The sequence below is a fragment of the Rattus norvegicus genome, chromosome 3, assembly GCF_036323735.1.
Source record: "Rattus norvegicus strain BN/NHsdMcwi chromosome 3, GRCr8, whole genome shotgun sequence".
Lineage (NCBI taxonomy): Eukaryota > Metazoa > Chordata > Mammalia > Rodentia > Muridae > Rattus > Rattus norvegicus.
In genome coordinates, this window is record NC_086021.1 from 82,458,297 (window position 1) to 82,478,979 (window position 20,683).

General features: G+C 41.1%; 1 protein-coding gene across 2 annotated transcripts in view; it reads right to left on the minus strand.

The window, feature by feature from the left end:
* The window catches only part of Ccdc141 (coiled-coil domain containing 141), a 160,154-nt gene that overhangs the window by 101,251 nt on the left and 38,220 nt on the right, over positions 1-20,683 (minus strand). For both annotated transcript variants that reach the window (XM_003749494.6, XM_063285277.1), the window contains 3 exons: positions 18,152-18,343; positions 14,182-14,290; positions 9,934-10,187 (listed from right to left, as the gene is read on the minus strand). In XM_003749494.6, the coding sequence (XP_003749542.2) occupies positions 9,934-10,187; positions 14,182-14,290; positions 18,152-18,343 (555 nt within the window). The remainder of the gene's footprint in view (positions 1-9,933; positions 10,188-14,181; positions 14,291-18,151; positions 18,344-20,683) is intronic.

Consider the following 20,683-nt stretch of genomic DNA (forward strand, 5'->3'; position numbering starts at 1 on the left):
TCTGTTCCAGTATTTATCTTTCTCCCCATCACACCCTAATGTTGAAACAAAGGATTCTGGAGAAGTCCATGTCTACGAACATTCTTAACATTAAAACAGTAAGACAAGGCTGCAACCATAGGATCTGTTGGAACATGACAGCACCATCGGGGGCACAACAGAAACTGCACTTAGAGAGGACAGTGGAAGCATTTGTGTCAAGCCGTCAGAAACCAGTCATGGGCAGAGGTGGTCGATAGCACTCAAACTAAGACTTCTATTTTTGTGAATGATACACGGTTTAAAACACAGAGGATATAAGAAGCATAGAGTGTCCTGTAAAGGTCAAAGACAAAAAGTCTGGAAGCAAAAAAGGTGAAGGGCTGTGGAAGCCAGAAACCCTGCCCCAGACTGCCACAAGCAACCTGCTTCTCTTTTCAGCAATTTGTTCTAGAAACTGAGATGAGGTTTAGTTTTTACCTTTATTTAAAACTATTCTAGGCAAGGCGAGCTAGGAAAAAGAAAGAAAGAAAGAAAGCATTCTAACCATCTTAACAGAAACACATTTAAAAAATAATGATCTCTTCAAATTACTTTGGTTTTCTCTTCCTTGTACAGAACAGTTCTTGGCACAGAACCAGCTACTGTTCAGACAAAAGAAAAAGGAAAGAAAGAGATTGGCAAAGAATAAAAAGGGCATCAGGTTTTCTGTGGGGTTTTTTGTTTTGTTTTGTTTTGTTTTTTATCTTCCTCGGCCCAAGCATTTTTGACAGTCTTCCATCCAATTACCATAAACACCAACATGTTTGCAATTATAGCCGGTGTCACAGTTCCAATGTCTACTTTGATTCTACTTTCTTTTGCTTAGAGCAGAGGAAACAGTTGTCTTTATCTTGCATTAGGCAATCTGGTCAAATGTGCTGTGGTGCTTAACGAGGCGATAAGAAGACGTGAGAAACCCACCTGTCACATCAGGTGGGAACGTACACTAGACTAGGCAGCAGAGCCAGATTGCTGATTCTGTACCACAGGACTCGAGAGCTGGATTGCTGCTGTGCACCTGAGTCATCTGGTCTCAACTGGCTTTTCAATACATAGAGGATAGTAGCGAGATGTGCAAACAGGCTGACCTACACTTGTCACAAGGGGTGGTGTTTCAGTCACCAACCATTCAACCACCTTCAAAGAAAAACAGTTATGAGCAATCAGTCCAGACATCTCTGTAGAACATACTTGCTCTTTGCCCAGGTCACCTTTTCCTTTGGCTATAACTAAAACCTGTCCACATGCAGAGTGGGACAGTCTAAACCACTTTGTCCCAGTTGTGCCTGATTATGGAATCTCTGTGAAGCTAATTATTAAGTTAAAAACTAGATTTGTTGCAATGTCATCTTTTAATGTTGCCAAAATTTTGTACTTTGTTTCTATTTTTAGAAACATTTTTGAATTGATACAATTTTTTAGCCTATTATCTGGGGGCCTAGTTTCAAGTTTGAGAAGGACAATAGTCACATTCTTTTGCAGAATTTGTAAGCCTTTCTCAAATTACTGAAGTCAGCAGGAAAGTATCACTGTCTCCCCAGATTCTCAAATCCTAGGCATCTGGTGACAGGTGGCAGGCAGGCGGCTGGAACCATTTGTCAGGAGAAAAACTGGTTACTTTATAAATACCCTCACAGATAATCTTCCTATTTAAAATGTACATTTAAAAAGCCATCTACTTAATTATTGTGTTTATATTAGCATATAATGCCCTCTGGCATCTGTATTCCAAGTATAATGATACTAAGGGCTCTTTCCTTTTCAATATTGCCCTCAAATTGTGGGATTGTTTGTTTTTGTTTTAGGTTTTGGGCAGGCTCTTTAACTACACCTAATTGCTAGCAGAAAGCTGCATAGTCCGGTGAATTAAAAAGTCTCTAGACCTGAATTTTATTTTCAATGATACCTCTAGTTCATTGTGGGGAAATTCAGAGCAATGGAAAAACCTCTTTATTCAAGAAAGAGGATGGAGTCCTATACAATACGAATCACAGTGCCAAAGCTACCTAAGGCAAAGTATTCCAGACACAACTTAGTTCCACTTTGTGTTGGATAGTTTATGTCAACGTGACCCGAGTTAACATCATCTGATAGGAGAGAACCCCATTTAAAAAATGTCTTCTTTCTTACAGGCAAGCCTGTAGGGCATTTTATTAATTAGTGATTGATGGGAGAGTGCCCAGCCCATTTTAGGTAGTACCATTCCTGGGCTGGTGGTCCTGGGTTTTAAAGCAGGCTGAGCAAGCCATGGGGAGCATATCAATAAGCAGCATCCCTCCATGGCCTCTGCATCAGCTCCTGCCTCCAAGTTCCTACCCTATTTTGGGTTCTTGCCCTGATTTATTTCGATGATGAACAGTGATATGGAAGTGTAAGCCACATAAATCCCCCACCCCCCAAATTGTTTTCCTCATGGTGTTCATCACAGCAACAGTAATGAACTAAGACACACTCTTAGGGTCCTGGAGATCTGGACCAACTCTACTCCTGTGTGGAGACAGAGAGACAGACACTAGGACTAAGACCACAGCTTGACTCTCTCACATCACCATCCCTACTCCTAAGCCAGACAACTTGGTGGATTTCATACACAGCTTTAGTTCTAACACAAGTTGTTAGAAGAACTTCCCCATTGAAAATATGCACACCCCAAATGGAACTACTATAATAATACATTGTAAAAAATGTTATTTAAATTGTATGGACTATTTATTTCTGGGATTTTTTTAATATTTTGCAGCAGGGCTGAATATGGGTAATCTATACAGGTGACAAGAATGAGTCTAATGAGCATGTGGTCAAACGTAACAAGTATAACTGTGCTAAAGAAATAGCTAAAAGGCAGAGTTAAAGAGATTTTGCTAGTTTGAATGAGAATACCACCCCCCTCCATTGGCCCATATATTCGGAGTTTCCTTCCCAGTAGGTGAAGGATTAGGAGGTGTGGTCTTGTTGAAGGAGTCATGTCACCTGGGATGGGCTTTGAGGTTTCAAAAGCCAAGGCCAGGGCCAGCTCTCCGCCCCTTCTAGTTCCTATGAATCAGATGTAGGCTCTCACCTACTGCTCCAGCATGCTTCCTGCCTGCGGTCATCATCCCCTACCCTAATGGTCATGGACTCGCTATCTGAAGCTGTAAGCGAGCCCCAGTTAAATGCTTCCTTGTATAAGTTCCTCTGGTTGCGGTGTCTCTTCACAGCAACAGAAGTTGATTTTTAACTTTGCAGAGAAGGGTGATGTTTGAACTAGGCCAGATACCCAGCTGCTTCTGTTCTCTCGCACATAGAGTGAGGCTAACTCATCTAGCAGGTTAGACATGAGCTGGGGTCTGGATAAAGTGCAGCTTCACGCCAGCTCTTGCTACAGCTCGAAAATGACATACAGTGAACACTTGAAGATTTACTGAACATCTAGATATCAAGTAGTGCTCTAGTAAGCATTATGCATTCCACATATTTACATACATAATTATGTCTTTATTTTTATAACAAGTGAATAGATAGCTCCCATTATTAGCCTCATTTCACACAAAGAAAAAATAGCACATAGAGGCTAATAGCCTTGCTGGTGAGTATAAAAGCCTAGAAAGGTATCCGTGCCCTCTGCCCCAGAGCCCCTGTGCTGTGGCCCTTGACCAGGCTGAAGCAATGACAATCAGCACTCACTCTAGTCAGCAAGCGTCTAGCGCTTTCAGAACGCCAAGCTCCTCCTGTAAACATTAAGATACTTTGCATTTCCTGCTAACAAGGAATTAAAGAAGAATTCCAGGCACGTCCAGTGTGCCAAAATAAAATTCTATGATACGTTTTAAGCTACATATGGATTGATATTTATGTCTGCTATTGGACCAAACTCCCAGATTCTTGTATCACTGAGCTAATTATAACTCTCCCTCGCTCCCGCCTATTTTTGCCTTACAGAAGACTATATTAGAAAAATGTACTTAAAGAAAAAAATTTAAGCTTCTTAACTCCGTCTACGCTGTCTCATAATAACTTACGTTGGCCATTCATTCGGACTCTTCGGTAAATGAGGAAGCAGCAGCATGTGCCGGAAGACACACAAATAAGCAAATGTTGGAAGTGTCTCATAGGCACAAGATCACATCGAAGCCACACATTTACAGGGTATCTCAGAAGCCATCTCTGTAGCTAATAGGGAATATGGGATCTCATAATGGCTGTGCTGTCCCCAAAAACTCTGTTACTCTCCCCTCCTTGCAAAAACATACACAAATATATGTATTGGTACACCCTGGGTAGACCTGCCCCCTGTCTTAATTCTCTAGATGCCCTTGGCATTGCCTTGCATAAAGAGGCCACGAATAACTCAGTTTTAGTATATTTGTTTGCCTCACTTATGTCTGATTGGAACAATTGAGAAAAATTACATTCATAAATCTTCTTGCCAAGATAATTAATTATGCACAAAATATTCCATGCTGCTTCTGATTTTCATTAATGAGGCAGATTATCTGCTAACTAAGATGCTGCTATGGCTGGAAAGAAAGGGCAGGTTGCTTGTCTGTCGGCATGAGACACGCACACACTGTCTTACACATGAAAAACAGTGATAAAGGAAGGCGCCCAGGGACTGTGCTTTTCAGATGATCACATCCCAAATAAGACAGAAAAGGAATTCATTTCCACTCACTTCCCTTTGTGAGTAATGAACATCTCTAGTTGCTATCATGCCAGTCTTTTAGCTTCCTACCTCCTAAGAGAATTAACTGACCTTTTCAAAAGCATCAGGCCACAGCGTCCAGAGTCACCAAAGTATCAGTTGTCTCAAATAATCCTTAGGGGAGATGCCTCAGATGGTCAGACATCCATGGTCTTTGTTCTGTTTAGTCACCTCCTTTCTCTTTTTCTTAAGTGGATAGAATAATTGACAGAGCTGCCATTTTGTTAATGTATCTGTTCCCAGTCCTTATGCCCCATAAAACAAGCACAGCACAACAAGACTCTCCTCTTAAGTTTCCACCATGTTCTAGGATTATCAGATACACTGTACAGGAATATCACGTTCTTCTCCGTAACTCCCTAGCAATCTCTCCATCCAGTGTCCATGCAGCCAAGTGCAGCGCTATATCAGCTATATCATCACCTATATCACCTCTATCATCTATATCACCTATATCATCTATATCATCATCTATATCATCTATGTCATCTATATCATCATCTATATCATCTATATCATCATCTATCTCATCATCTATATCATCTATATCATCATCTATATCATCTATATCACCTATATCATCTACATCATCATCTATATCATCTATATCATCTATATCATATCATCTACAGAACTATGAACAGAACATTTTCAGCTTTTTGGATACTACATTAACGTCTACTTAGACTGATAGCAATCAAGGCTGCACACTTAAAACTTTTATAGCTCTACCTCCTCACCGAGGGGACATTGCTTACGTCATGTTACAATCCATACAATAGACTCATCAAATTTCTTATTCTTCTCTTGACCCAAGGATATGTCTACTATTTGGTTATTTATGAAAGCCATATTAGTTGATTGCCTTTGGTTCTGCTTATGTTTTTCTGTTACACACACACACACACACACACACACACACACACACACAATGTTCATAAACATGGCTAGACTTGTGCTGGAACCAAAGTCCAGAATGGGCAGACCATATGCCAAATGCTTACCTCAATCATCTGAGTGGACAGTGCTCCCCACACTTCCAACACATGAAAATTAGTATGCAATACAGCTAGGAAAATACTGATGTTTAAAAAAACTGTAACTGAGTGCCCGTCAATGAATATGGCTACTAAGACTATAAAAGTTGTTTATTTGGCTTTACTTTTATGAGTCCAGAGTAAGTAACAAGATTGTCCTTCAGTCCGAGACCAATCTTTACCTGCTCTGGGTAGTATGGGTGTTATCTTGAACCTACACTCTCCCTCTAAGGTACAAGGACAAAAAGTGCTGTCCTGATACAGCAGTCTCTATATGCCTAGTACTGCCATAAGTACTGGACATTAAAAAAAACTGACTTGGTCATCCTAATAAGACTCCAGCCAATTACTGTTCTTATATACATTTTTAGAGATAATAGAATTTCAGAGAATTTAAATAATGGCTCAGTTACTCAGTTGATAAATGGTGCAGCCATAATTCAAACCCACCTAGCAGTCTGGCCGGAGGATGTGTGTTCTCATAAGCACGAAGCATAGTTATTATTAATTGCTCTTGCTGCTGCACTGCAGTTAGCGAGAGAAAATGTGCCATGGACCGTTTTAAGAGAACAAGTCTAACTTTGTGTTTAAGGCCATAACTATCTTACTCATCAGTGAGTTATATTTAAGCACTGTTTAGTCTTACCCAATAATTATATTAGCTTTGGCTCGGGACTGTTAGGAATGGAATACAAATGGACGATCCATCATCTTCTCCATGAATGGATCTTCTTGCTAGGCCTATGGGGCATCCAACAATGTATACCATCGGGGGGCCCCAGCGTGTGTGGTATCACTAAACCTGGGGAAGGAGTTCATGTAAGTTTAGCTGAAAAGAAAACAGAGAAACTAGTGTGTGCTATATGTTTGTGCACGCTATTGCATTTTGTTATTAGAACAACTCGCTGATTTTGTATTATTCTCAGTTTAAAGATAAGGTATCACAATGAAATACTGCTATATGTTTACTGGAAAGGCCAGTAGAATCCACTGTAGGCAGAGAAATGGAATGCAGAAATCTCCTTCATTGCTGGCAGAAAACACAGCTAACTTTGGATGGCAGGAAGCATATTCTAAGCACACTGTCCAACACATGCTCCTTGTTATTTCCTCAAACGAACTGAAATCTAACTTGACACTAAAACCTACCCATGGCTGTTTATTCACACTTGCCAGAGTCTGGAAGCAACTAAAATGTTCCTTAGCAAGTGAGTAGAGGGATAAGCAGTTGTATATGCAGACAATGGGATATCAGTCAGCCCCAGACAGACCATCGGCTATCAAGCCATGGGAAGACAGAAGAGAAACTTAATTGCTTATTACTGGGTGAAAGGTAAGTTAGCGTGAAAAGCTACATAATGTATAATTCAACCAGACAATCTAGGTAAAGGGGACCAGTGTACACAGCTGGGGAGGGAGGGATAAACTAGCAGAGCACAGAGGACTTGATGGGCAGTCAGGTTATTCTGCATTGTATTATAACGACAGACATCGGCCATTATACATCTGTCCACATTCACACAGTGTACAACACTGAGGCTGAACTTCAGTGGATACAGTACCCTAGATGATAATGATGCCTTAATGCTTGAACATCAGCGGTGCTAACGTCCTCTTCAGGTAGAGGATACGGTCGCTGGGGTGGGATGTATAGAAAATGTCTACCTTCTGCTCAATTACCCTATCAACTGAAAACTTCTCTAAAAGATGAAGGGCGTCTTTCCAAATCCAACCTCCAAAAGAGGGAGGGAGGGAGAGAAAAGAAGGGAGAGGAGGGGAGGGAAGGAAAGGGAAGGGAATGGAGGAGAGTAAGAGAAGGAGGGGGTAGAGGGAAGGGAGGGGAGGGAAGGGAAGGGAAGGGAAGGGAAGGGAAGGGAAGAGAAGGGAAGGGAAGAGAGTAGGAGAGGGAGGGGGTATAGGGAAGGGAGGGGAGGGGAAGGAAACCTACCATATTTGGTTGTAGCTATCACCAAACATCTCAGTTTCCCAAGGACGTCAAGATACCTCAACTTTCCTTCAGTATGTAATTGAGCTAGTATATTTTCACTTAGAACTTTTTGATTCTGGTTTTTTTTTTTTCTTATACTGCAGGAACTGAAGTGACTGATTAGTTTAGCAGCAGTGAAGTGGGAAGGCAAAATTACCATCTCAAAAATAAGAAATAAATAAAGCCTACTGTAACTATGTTTCCACCTTTGGAGCGATTGTTCTTGCTTAGCAAAATTCTCTTAGACGTGTCTTTCCTTGGGAGAGGAAGGGTCTCTGGGTTAACACAAATGAACGACAATCTCCTATACATGACAGTGAGAGGACTTTTGAGTCCATCTTGGAAACATCAGAGTTAAGGGTTTGAACGGTGAACCTAAGAAGAAAAGGATCACTGAGAAATTCCCTTACAAAGGCGGTCACTCTGGGAACATGGCGGCAGGTCAGGATTAAGAGAGAACTGGATGCCAGAGAAGCTAAATTGGGAATAGGGGAGCAGGAAGGGTGAAGGAAGAGCATGTGTTGTAATGGGCCTGCTTGTGATGCAGAAGACAAAGAACTCAGGAGCATTTGTTTAATGAACAGTTTTGAGCACATGCTTATCTTGGTAAACCCCCCACTGTCAGTGAAAGACGACGGTGCTCCATGGCCGCACCCTGACTGACACATGTGTGAAGGTGGGATGGGGGATAAAGATGGGCTCAGGAAATGAGGAACAGGCAGTAGAGCATTAGAAGTAGGTGGGAGCCAGCAGGAGATGCTGGAAGAGGAAGCTTACAGAGAAGGTGAGCCTGTAAGAGAAGGTAACAGGATGCAAGTAGAATATATGGCCGGAGGGATCTGTACTGGGTCTCTAACCTGTGGTAGCTTCGGCAAGAGGCTCGCCTGATTAATGGAGCAATGCGAACCTTCATATCCCACTGGACTTTCAATTGGACCTGTCATTATTCACTTATAACTCTCTCATCATACGGTCTCACACCTCTCAAGTGACAACAATTTCACATGCTGGGGCACACCTTGCAAATTCTGGTGACATTTTAGATGTCCTGAGAGTATTCTACTCAAAGGAGGGTGGCAGACCTTAGAGATTCTGCTTCCTAGTGTTCCCCAGACACTCTCCTCCAGAGTGAGAGTTACCCACCACCAAATATCAAAGACTAAGAGGTAAAGTGACCCTGACTTTTGTTGTGTGTATCTTTACAGATACACTTAGAGAACAGCAAATAGCAGCTCCTCCATAAGAAAAATATAAATGTTACATGTTAAATCTCACTTATAGCCTGTCATAAGAACCAAATTCTCCTGGTCACACATATCCTTCTAGCTGTATGTCTGTCTTCTAGTTTGCATTATAAAAGTAGAAAACATAGAAAGAACCCTCTCCTATGCATCCTGACCAGGAGGGCAGCCTCCATATGATTGCTGCCACTGAATCTATACATCTGTGAGCATGGGATTGGAGCAAACAGAAATGTTGCAGTAAACACACCAGCCATTAGATCAGGGCCTTTGGCCACTATAACTTTGAAATGATTATGGTATATCTACAGTCTGAATAATGAGCTCTCTTGAGTCTGCAAACCCACGGAGTTCTAAACTCCTATAACCACAAACATCCAGACACCGAGCAAAGCTCTGCCTTTTCCCACTGGGATGGGACCCGTCTTCCAGGAAAGCTCACTCTATTTTGCACTTACAGATTGGTTTCAATGGCACCAGCAGCAACTGAGCACAATTCGGTGCATCTTTCTGACTCCCAGGAAACCATAATTCATACTTCAGAATTAAAAAAAATGGGGGGCTGGGGATTTAGCTCAGTGGTAGAGCGCCTACCTAGGAAGCACAAGGCCCTGGGTTCAGTCCCCAGCTCCGAAAAAAAGAACCAAAAAAAAAAATGGAAAGCCCCAAAGTAATGATCTGGAGGGGAGATTACAAGCTCAGTGATAGAACACTTATTTTCAAATGTTCACCTAGACATTCCTCCATTTGCGGTGTTAACACAATAAGGAAAGGGAGATGGGACTCTTCATTTTCATATGCATACTTACTTGGGAAGGCTTCACAGTACATAGGAGAAAATGCTCTTAGGCTAGCCGCTAACACATGCTACCATGGCAATTGCGATACCAGTTCAGATCATCACCAGGTCATAGAATAACTAACTGGCCAAGACCGAGATTTCACCCCACGTCCAGTTATGTTTACCTGGCTTTCTTGTTGGTCCCACAGACATAACTGCAGAACCTGAGACAACTCCTGCCTCTGTTGCTGCAAGTGCTTGTCCAGCTGCCTTCTCCTGTCTTGCAGAAGTTCAAGGAGGCTGTCGATCTTCAGACAACTGCTCTGAGCTCCCTGGATGAGCTCAGAATTCACAGGAGATCCATCACACTTGAATTTTTCTATGAAGTCAGTGAGTTGTTGGCTTTTGTTTAAAAGGACTAGAGATCGTTCTAAGAGTTCTAGAAGAAAGTCGGAAAGAAAAAAATACAGTAGTGAACACCTGTGCAGTTGTTTCTGTGTGCCTCACTATGTGTAAATAACATGCTAATGAGAAGATACATTGAAAAGAAAGTAAATGTCTAAATATTTTAAATGCTTTACAATTTCTTTGTCTTTTTTAATCCCATGTGATCAAACACATGTGTCTGTCAAATGGATCACCAGTTAACAACTTCTATAGTGATTGTACTGTATACTGTAGAATGGGGATTTAAATCCTAAGAACTGAAGGATCCCCTGGAGGAGAGGGTACTGAGAGGTAGGTAGGATTGAGAGCAGTGCTTTGAAGATCTAAACACCAGCATCGGTGGAAGAAACAGCTTAGAGTATGTCCACTTTTTTACAAGCCAGGAGTAGGAATTCTCTGACACATGCTTTCCCTTATCTGGCCATCTATGATTTTTCTATTTTACACACCCATCTCACTTTCTTTATGTCACTTCTCTCCATCTCATGATCCAATGTGTCACCTGCTGCCTGGACTTGTGCAACCCTCTCTTGACTGCATCCCCCACCCCAACCCACTCATCCATTTTTCACACTTAGCCACAGAGATCCTTTCAAATATGCTTTGTGATTAGTGCTATTTTTCCCAATCCTTCCTCAAGGGAGGAGGAAGGCTCCTGAGACTCAGGAAACTATAGTACTTATGAGGCACAGGAACTTCACTAAACTTACAAGACCCAAGTGCTCTAAAGTCATAAGATCTACAACATTCCTGGGGGTGGAATGTTTACATGAACTGTAAATATTTATTGGGCAAGAGTCCTTTCAGTAAATCTGTCTGCAAATTCAGCAGAAAGCTGTTAGGCATGTAGCTTTTACAAGTCATGACCCTGGTGAGGTGGCTTCCCTGGTTCTGAGTCAGCCATGCTCCCGTAAGTTACCCCAATAGACTTATCATTTCACCAAGCTAAATGTATGAGTGTTTCCTTTAGTCTGTGATTAGTGCCCCATCTAAGATAAGAGGCATTTGTCCCAGGAGATGTCTCTCTTTTCTCTCCTACTCCATCTTCTTCTACCTATTTCTATCTCCGTCCCCCATTTCTCTCTTCCCTTTGCGATGCCAACCTCCAACTTTTTCCTGTCGTCCTCTCTCACCTACAGCTTTATTGCTTTAAGATGGAGGGCTAGCTCCTTTAAAGTAGATTATCACATCTGGCACAACCTAATTTCTAGTTTCCTTTCCAAAAGGCTCCATCTTACCTCTGTAAATTCTTCACACATTTATGCTTCCCCCTGCCTCTATATTCTCGCCTATTTCCTCTGTCAAGAATGTCATTTACCTTAACTCTCTTCCTCACACCACTATTCTATGCATATTCAGGCCTGTCAGTTGTCAGTTCCTCAAAGAATAAACTCAACCAAATACTCCTATTAACCACTTCCATAGCACAACATTACTTTCTTTCATAGCTCTTGTCTTGGCTGTAATATTCAGCTAATAACTGCCCTTGTTACTGATTCTAGTACAGTATAATGGCAGGACCCTGGGTTCCTCATCAAGAACTGCTCAGAAACATTCTTCTATATCATTGAATTCAAAACAGAAGATGGGAAAGTAATCAGCAAACTGTTCTCTCGAAAAAGTCTAACAAGACAATGTTAGCTCAAAAGGAGAGAAGATGGGTGAGGCCATGTTAGTCTTCAGCTATCTAAAGCATTGTACCCTGATGGAACATTCTGGAACATTCTGAAAGGCAGAAACCTCAACCCACTCATCTTGTTCTGACACAATGGGACACAGTGATCACACAAGTGAAGCTAAATGAAGAAAAGGGAAGTTGGAGATAAGTTTCATCATAGCTCTCAGTTATATTTTGCTATCAATACTTATACTTTATACAACTCAATTGCTCAGCAACTCACAAATTTGCTAGAACTGCTAACTCACACTTTATTCCCATAAATTTAATGATGATGATAGGTACAAAGCCCTTGCCTAGCAATCAGAAATTTTATGCATTAATGTGCACTTCAAATTATATCATCTTAATCACATCCCACTGAACGGGCTGATTAGTCTAAATCCCATCTTATAAAAACAAAGCTCTTGAAGCCACCACTGGGCATTATTCATTAGGATCCAGTCCTTTTGATCACTGCCCCCTACAATCTTTCAGTATCACACAGAGAGGCTTAAAACTATGCCAAGATTCATGCCACCAAAGACAAAGTATGCTTCCTGTGTTCAGCTAGCATTTCATCCATCTTGTCAACCCTAGATGATGCTCAGTAGACTCTCAAAGGTTACACTGAGAAGTGAGACACGGGTCCATTGTCAGGACAGCAGAGCCTCAGGCTTCCAAATAAAAACAGGGTGCATCTGTGTCAGCTGGCTTCTTTGTGGCACAGACCCCATGAAATCTGAAGATACCAGCAAGTGCAGAAAAAGGAATATTAAACAGTCTCCTCTTCAACACCACATATTTATGGGAAAGTCCCCACTTCCATGGGGTAAAGTTACTTCGCTTCCAGTGAGTGAAGTTGTGTGAGAATCACACTGGTTGGGTGAGATTGAGTTGAGGCCACAGAACCCATCTTGGTCACTGGACCTGAGTCTCTCCAGCCTCCTACCAGGAATGTTAAGTGATTCAGCTTAGCCTTAGGGGACCCAGGGAGATAACTGCTGCCTTGTCAAAACAGCCAGCTGATGCTTTAGTGCTGAGTCTACTGTTACTGTTTATATCTCTCAGTGACAGGTGCGACAGAGAAATCACCAGAGAAACACATCTAGGCATTTGGTAGGCTGCCATAAAAATTTACACTGGAAAGACAGAGTTATTAATCACTTTATTATGGGAAATTTGTAGCAAGCAATTAATAATGAAGAACTATTTTATAGAGAGTTGGAGAGCAATATGCAGTATGCACGTATGTGTGTGTGTGTTTGTGTGTATGTGTGTGTATGTGTGTGTGTGCGTGGATGCACACTCACACGCAAGAGAGAGACAGACAGATGACAGAAAGAGACAGAGAGACAGAGAACGAAAGAACAAGAGAGAGACAGACAGAGAGAGACAGAGAGAATGAGAGAGAGAGGGAGAGAGAGACAGAGAGAGACAGAGAGAATGAGAGAGAGAGGGAGAGAGAGACAGAGACAGAGACAGAGGAGAGCGCACTGTGTCTTTAAAAAAATCACTTTATTGCTTTGTTCCTTTTCCAGCATGGCCAAACTTTTGGGGATCAAATCAAGTTAAAAGTGACAAATATCGACTACATGGAGTCTTTGTAAAAGTCAAAATAAAATGGAACAAACACTAACAATGAAATAAAAATTTGTGATAAATCTACGAAGGCATTTTACTTAGGCCCATTAACAGATTATGATACATTTTTTTAAAAAGAAAAGGAGCCTTCTCCAAACCATTTATCTACATTATTTTCATAGGTGACACCTCCTCTCCACGGAGCCCGAGTCTTGTGGTGAAGACCTGGAATGTAAACTGTGCTTTGACAACTCAGTTATACTTCTAGACACTCTGAGAGTCCAAAGCACTCTGCCTAGTGTTTTATCGGACTTTCCATCCACATTCTTTTTCACTGAAATGAGGAAAAGAGGAACTTTTTACGGCTGATGTTTAAAGGTTGGTCTGCATTTATCTACCCTTAGATGGAACGGTTACCGAATTCAGCCGGTGAGTAGAGCTTAAGGATCCTGTGCACCTTGAGAGATGCTGGGGATAGAGGGACACAGCAGCCTCTGTCCTTGTGGATGAAGCTCTAGCAGGCCCAGGAACTTTCCCCGGGCCCTCTCTACCTCCCCTGCAGTCACCTACAACTAGTGCTTCCTTTCAGAAGGTGGCCAAAAGCAAAGCTCTGTTCACCCTTTCTTGGAACAAACAAAAGTATGACAGTAGGAAAACCCCAAATACCGCCATTCATAAGAATCATATATTAACATTTTTGGAAATCTACAAGAGCTGAGACGAAGGGGGAACCCGTATTTCTTGCCTTTGGCGTGTCGGTCATGAAGCAGAAGAAGTGACTGTAAGGCTTCGGCACTCTCAAACTCGTGAGGATTCTGCAGAAAATCTTCAGCTTGGTCTATTTTTATAGCAAACTATGGAAAGAGCACAGGGAAAGACATGAAAATGATTTTTAAAAAGCTAGCAGAATGCTTTATTATACTTATGGATCTCATATACCAATGACCTAGATGACTCAATATGAGAGGGGGGGCACATGTTAGTATTTTCTAATCTAGATTATTGTGAAAGTATTTACATTTTCTAATCATACGAAATGCCACAGTTTCTCCTCCATTTCCCCTTTGTAACTAGAAACACATCATATACCCCAATAAACAATCTTCAAATATCTAGTACATTTTCACCCCGAATTACCTTATAAAGATATTATATAGGAAAGATTATATAGAGATTATATCTTCCCTATAGCCATAACTTCAGTAACTATCAATATTCTAAGATAGTTCTCAAAGAATAGCCAGAAAACTTACTGACAAAAATCGACAAAAGGTTGGCTAACAAATACTCTATAAAATCAAAGTAAATCTAACTTTGCTCAGAGAAAAATCTACTTAAATATTGTGATTTCCCCCCCCCTCTGTGTGTTTAAGCTTAGATATAAACTATAGATGTTTCTGAATAGCAGTCTAATGTTCGTGAAGAAAACACGCGTGCACACACACAGACACACGTGTAAAGGGAGAAGAGATGGAGGACGAAAACAAATCGATTTAAAATGAAATTTAATATAAAAGTACATAATAAACTTTAAAATAAAATGAATTCATTTCATAAGAAGGAATGCTGCAGGGGATGAGAGAAGAGGCGAGCTTTAATCTTTGAAGCTGTAACTGGCAACTCTACTTGAAGTTGTGTCCATGGTATTTGTGCCTTATTTGTGTGACTAAATCACGAATGAAAACTGGAGCCTTTCTCCACGTCAAGGACAGTGTATAACACACACACGCTGACCAATACGATCAACTTCATTTTCAAAAACATTTTTCTTAAGTAAATTTGAGATAACTCAGGGAGATAATCTTAAACATAAATTTTAGGTGGGGCAAAGTAGAGGTAATTATTCTATTGCAATGTCCCCATGCTGGGACACGTATTTACATACAGGCCATATGTTTTTACACCAAGGTTCAGTAGAAGTTATTATAATTCATAAAGAGCCTGGTAAAATGTCCACCTTTGGATATGGTTTAGAACAAAACAATCAAGGCAAAGTATCCATGAGAAAGACAAAGAAGCCGCCCACTGCACTAGACTTCCTGTTTTGCTTTCTTTAAAGTACCGTCTTTGAATTTGGTGGTATTTGATATTTTATGAGACAAGTTGACTAAGAGGATGTATCACACTTTGAGTACTATAGCAGCTTCAGAAAATGCAGTTCTAAGTGGTATGGAATGAGGAGAGGCGCTGCTGGGCACGTCACTTTGAAAAGCACCCAAGGCCTCTGCCGTCTTGTATGTCAGGCCACTGGCCACTGTCACTCAGGTGCATTGTTCCCAGACACAGCAGTGTTTGAGAAGACGCCCATCTGACAGTTAAGCTCGTGAGTCAGATGCTATCCTATCCTATAATAGCCACCGCAGCTCACCCTAACTTCTCTTCCAACTCTAAAGAACTCTGGTGTGATTAAACTTACAGGGGATCACACGCACACAAGCTCTCCGTCTCTCATTCATCCGGTTTTTTAAAGATATTATTCCAAGAGAATCTTCAAAAGAAGAACCCCTGTAGGTTATCTGCTGTTTTCCAGAAGAACAGTACAGAAGACTTACAGCCATGGTGTAGTTTATATTTCTATTTCAGATTCCTTACTCAAAATTGGTAAAACCGAAACAAAAACAATGGTCTGAAATTCCTCGACCTCCTATTAACTCTTATCTTGTGGGTTATTTTTCCCTGTCTCTTTCTGATGCTTGTCCAGAGTAGGAATGGTAATGGGGACTTCAACAAGAACTAAAATTAATTTCCTCATCCTTCTTGATCATTGGTGAAAACTGCTTTGCCATAGAGAAGCCGCCCGCAGATTATGAAGGACTCCGCCCTCCACTCAGTCTGAGCGGTTTGCGGAATGGGAAGCTCGATAATACCGACATATTTCATTATTTCCCTAGACCCAATGAAAGCTCACTTGAGTGGACGGATAACAGTGCCCAGTTGATCTGGTTCGATTTAGTGTCTCCTTCTACTCCTTGCAGTATCTGGAAGTTATTTCTACATCACGGAGAAAATTAGCTATCATTAACTCTAAACCACACCGAGAAACAAATACTGAGCCCGACATTAGGAAAAGACGATTTGCCGATCTCAAGAGTGCTGAGTTTCAAAGACGGTGACATTTACTCCCCTCCCACAAAGATGGAATGACTCCGCTAGAGCTGTAATTTGGCTTCTGTGAGCATATTTCAGCTGGCTTATTTCTTCTTTCAAGAAAGGAGACCATATATTGAATTTTCCCCGAAGACGGTCTATAAAACGAGTAGCGCTTCAGCATGGCGCTGTGGCGTGTGTCCTAAGAGCTACAGTGCGGGTTTTGTTCCTCTTCTAAATCAGTTCGTGGAGCATCTTGTCCACCTCAAATTTGAGGCTCTGTGACTAATCTCTTTACCTTTGTAATTCTGGATTTAACGCCTGACTTTCCCTTCTAAGAACATCTTGATTTGCAAAGTTAGTGTTTTGTCTTAACCAAGTAGCAGTCGCACAACAAGATGTTGCTACCACTGACAGAGGAGTTAAAAATGTGAAGTTTCCAGTAATTGTCTGGCACAAAATATATATCTTCTGAAAAAATAGGGGGAATCTCACATTTTAAAATTAATAACCTCCACGAAGAAAAAAATGTAAAAAAAAATAAGAAAAATTACAGAAGGGTTCAGTGGCCATTCATCTATGTTGGAACATAATGCAGGAATGAAGTTGTGTGTGTGGAGAATTCTAAGTGCTTGTGAGAAAACAAGACAAGAGTCTTGTGACCTTGGTCTCTTCAAAACACAGAATTGCTCTTGGAATGTGTTTTCCTGCTCCTACCCGGTGTAGCAGAATTTACTTCAGCTGTTATCGTTCGTGTGCCTCTGAAAACCATGTTTTCGCAGTGCAGCTTGTCCTTGTGATTGGACGCTTTGCTTAAGTGATGCCTCTTAACCTGCGGTGTGTAACTTGTCAGACGCTCTGAGTAAGGTTGGTTATTGCATGAGATTGAATCTGCCTCATTTTTAAGCTCTGTTTCCCCCAGGTTCATGCGGCCAACTAGAGCCAGAAACAATCTGAAGTTCAGGACCTTTTTCTTCCTTTCCTTGTATTTTAATGGGTTTAAACTTTTAGAACAGCGCCTATATTCCTCAGGAAAATACTCTAAGATGAGATATTTACAAGCCAAACATTCTATGGAATATTGTGAAATTTTTTTTAATCCTCTGACTTTTAGCCAATAAAAATCCTCCACACTGCCATTCCCCAATAATTGTATGGTAATAGCATTTGGATTCTAAACTATATTATATTGCTCTCTTCTAAAGAAGGAATTATATCAAAGTGACATGTGTAAGAGTTCTGCATTTACTTAACTAACTATATGACTGATAATCTATATTTAAAGTATTAATTTTGGGGTTGGGGATTTAGCTCAGTGGTAGAGCGCTTGCCTAGCAAGCTCAAGGCCCTGGGTTCGGTCCTCAGCTCTGAAAAAAAAGTATTAATTTTATTTATACTTTATATATTATACAATACATATATGTATATATTTTATGCAACATATACAATGCATATATGTGTGTATATATTATATTATGCTATATATACATTACAAAATGTATTGTCTACATATCCTTTATCCTGCCATCTTAAACGTGTGTGACATTTGTTTTAGCTTGTCAAACATTTCTGAGCGTGCTGATTGTCTGCATTGCTACGGAGTAGCAAATGCTTTCTGAAACACGTACCTCCAAGGCGCTTTGAAAAAACTCAGATGTCAGTCCGAGGAGCTCCCTTCTTCTTTCAAGCATGGAGACCAGGGTGGCCCATGCTTCGCCCAGAGTCTGGGCCATGGCATCGTACACCTCACTTTGCTCCTTGTTTGCTTCAGCCGTCCTGTCTGCTTCCTGTAAGAGTCCCCACACACGATCTTCCAAGGCCTAAGACCATGAAAACGACATATATGAGTCAGTGTGAAAAGAAAGGACCACATTTTAAGCCCAGATTCCTGAAACCTTATGTGATCCAGGAAAGTCTAGTAGATAATTAATAATTGATAAATGCAAATCATATTTGATGAGGAGGTTCATTATTCCCTCCTGTTTCCAAGTGAAGATTTCTGCTCTTATGCCTACAAGTTCTATAAATTTTATATTTTTCCTGATCTCTAAGTTCCTCTGAAAATCTTTACCAAAACTTGATTCAACAACTTCCTCAAATTCAAAATGTCTGAATCTCCTCACACCGCCATTGCCATGTTTAACTGGACTACCCAGAAGAGGCGCTTGTAAGAGACAGCCTTCATTTCTCTCCTCCTGTTCTCCAGTTCCCTTCTATTCCAAGACCTAGTCAGTCACATAGCCTGCTTCCTACAAAGCCTTTCCTTCCCTGCTTCTACCTCATGCCTCAGTTTCTTCCTTTGTTTGTCCTCATGCTCCTGCTGCAGATAAAATTCAGTCATAGCCCAGCAAATCAAGCCTCAGGACATGATTTTACTTCTATTCAGGAATCCTCTCCTTTACAGATAATTATCCCTAACTCATCCTAGACGTCTCTTCCCTGTAGTCACACATCTCTCCTTATTCCACCCATGGTGCGCTTGTCCAAACAGTTTTTCCCCCATTGGTCAAGACACCAGAGTTGTGAATCTTCCCAGACCCTCGACTGTCTCTCTTGAATGAATTTAGGGCCTTAACCTTTTAAAACTACCTTCAGGTGTATAGCAACCATAACTGTTTCTTCTGATTGTAAAATTAACATACAGGTATTCTTCACCTTGCAACAGTGTTATACTAGGGCCCAGAATCTGAGCGAACACTTCTACATCTCATCAGCACTGGGAAGACTTAGGCGGGAAATAATGAAAAATGAACACATGAAGGTAGGATATGGAGGAGTGGGAGGAGATATGGCCAAAATACACTGAAATTGTATGTGGCATTACCAAGGATAATATTAGAGGAAAATGTTTAAGATTTTATTTCTATGTTTTTAAAAACTGCAAAAGTGAAAGTTCAGTGATCACAAATAAAGTTCTATTGGAATGCAGCCACGATCATTTCTGAATTTATGGCTATTTTCATGTCACAAAAGCAGAGTTTAGAGAATTGCAATTCAAAGGGTAAGATCATCAACAAGGCCTAAAATAGTCCCCATTTAACTCTTAAACAGGACAAAACACATAATATTACTCTATGACCTTTAACGGAAAAGAAATAGTAGGAAAATATCCTTTTAGTGCCAAATGTAACATCGTATGCAGCGCCATGATTTATTACTACTCTCATATGGTTAAACTCCAAATCTGGTTTCCATCTTTACTGGGAAGTGTCGGGTTGAGTTCATTCCAATAATCTCTCCATCTAACTCCTTGCTCTCCTCATCTATAAATCTGTGAAGTGCTCTTATTTCCACAAACTAAATTCTTGATAATGGGTAGATTTGGTGGGCCATCAACACTTCAAGGAAACTGATAAAGGCACTAACCTGTTCTCCAGAAGATTCGCACCAACCAGTGACAATAGATTTCAATTTGCTCTTTACTCACCGCAGTGACCACCAACTAACAGAACAGGGACCTTTTGTTTTATGCAATTCCTAGCGTGCACCACAGTGGGAAAGTCAGGCTGAGTTGTGGGACTATCCATGCAGCCGCCAACCTCCAAACTAGAGCAATCCAGTTCTTCAATCGGAAGAACTTGGGAACTCAGACAGTTGTGGACCCTCAGTACTTTAAGCCATTCTTAGAAAGCCAAGCTTTTCTCTTCCATTGCTCCGTTGTAAAACTGAAGCGCAAGTGTAAGTGGACGCATTGGATCGTAACAGCCTATAGCATTTCATGATAAGCATCCAAAAGGTGAAATTACCGGAGGTACCCATGGGTCTTCTGGTATGACATTTGTGGATTCTCAGGGAACTAGGAAGCACAGTTTGAGAACAATGCAGGAGAAGAGTTATCCTAAGAGAAAGAGTGGGGTGGGGGTGCTGGCAACGTCAACAGGCTTATATTAGATGTTAAGGATCTTCACAAAGAAACTTTTCAGCCCTCCAGATGTGTGTTCACTGGTGGGAGGTAAGAGGAGGAAGCTTCACAGAGTTGAATGGACTGAATAAAGAAGTCAGAAAGCCTCCTAGGAAATGGGAAAAACTACAGGGAAAATACAAGAGCTGGGAAGATACAGGACAGTTTCTGGGAAGCACCGCAGACACATTGCAAAGGTACATCACAACTACAAAGGGTCATGATATACTTCCTGAGGAACCTCAACAGATAGGAAGTC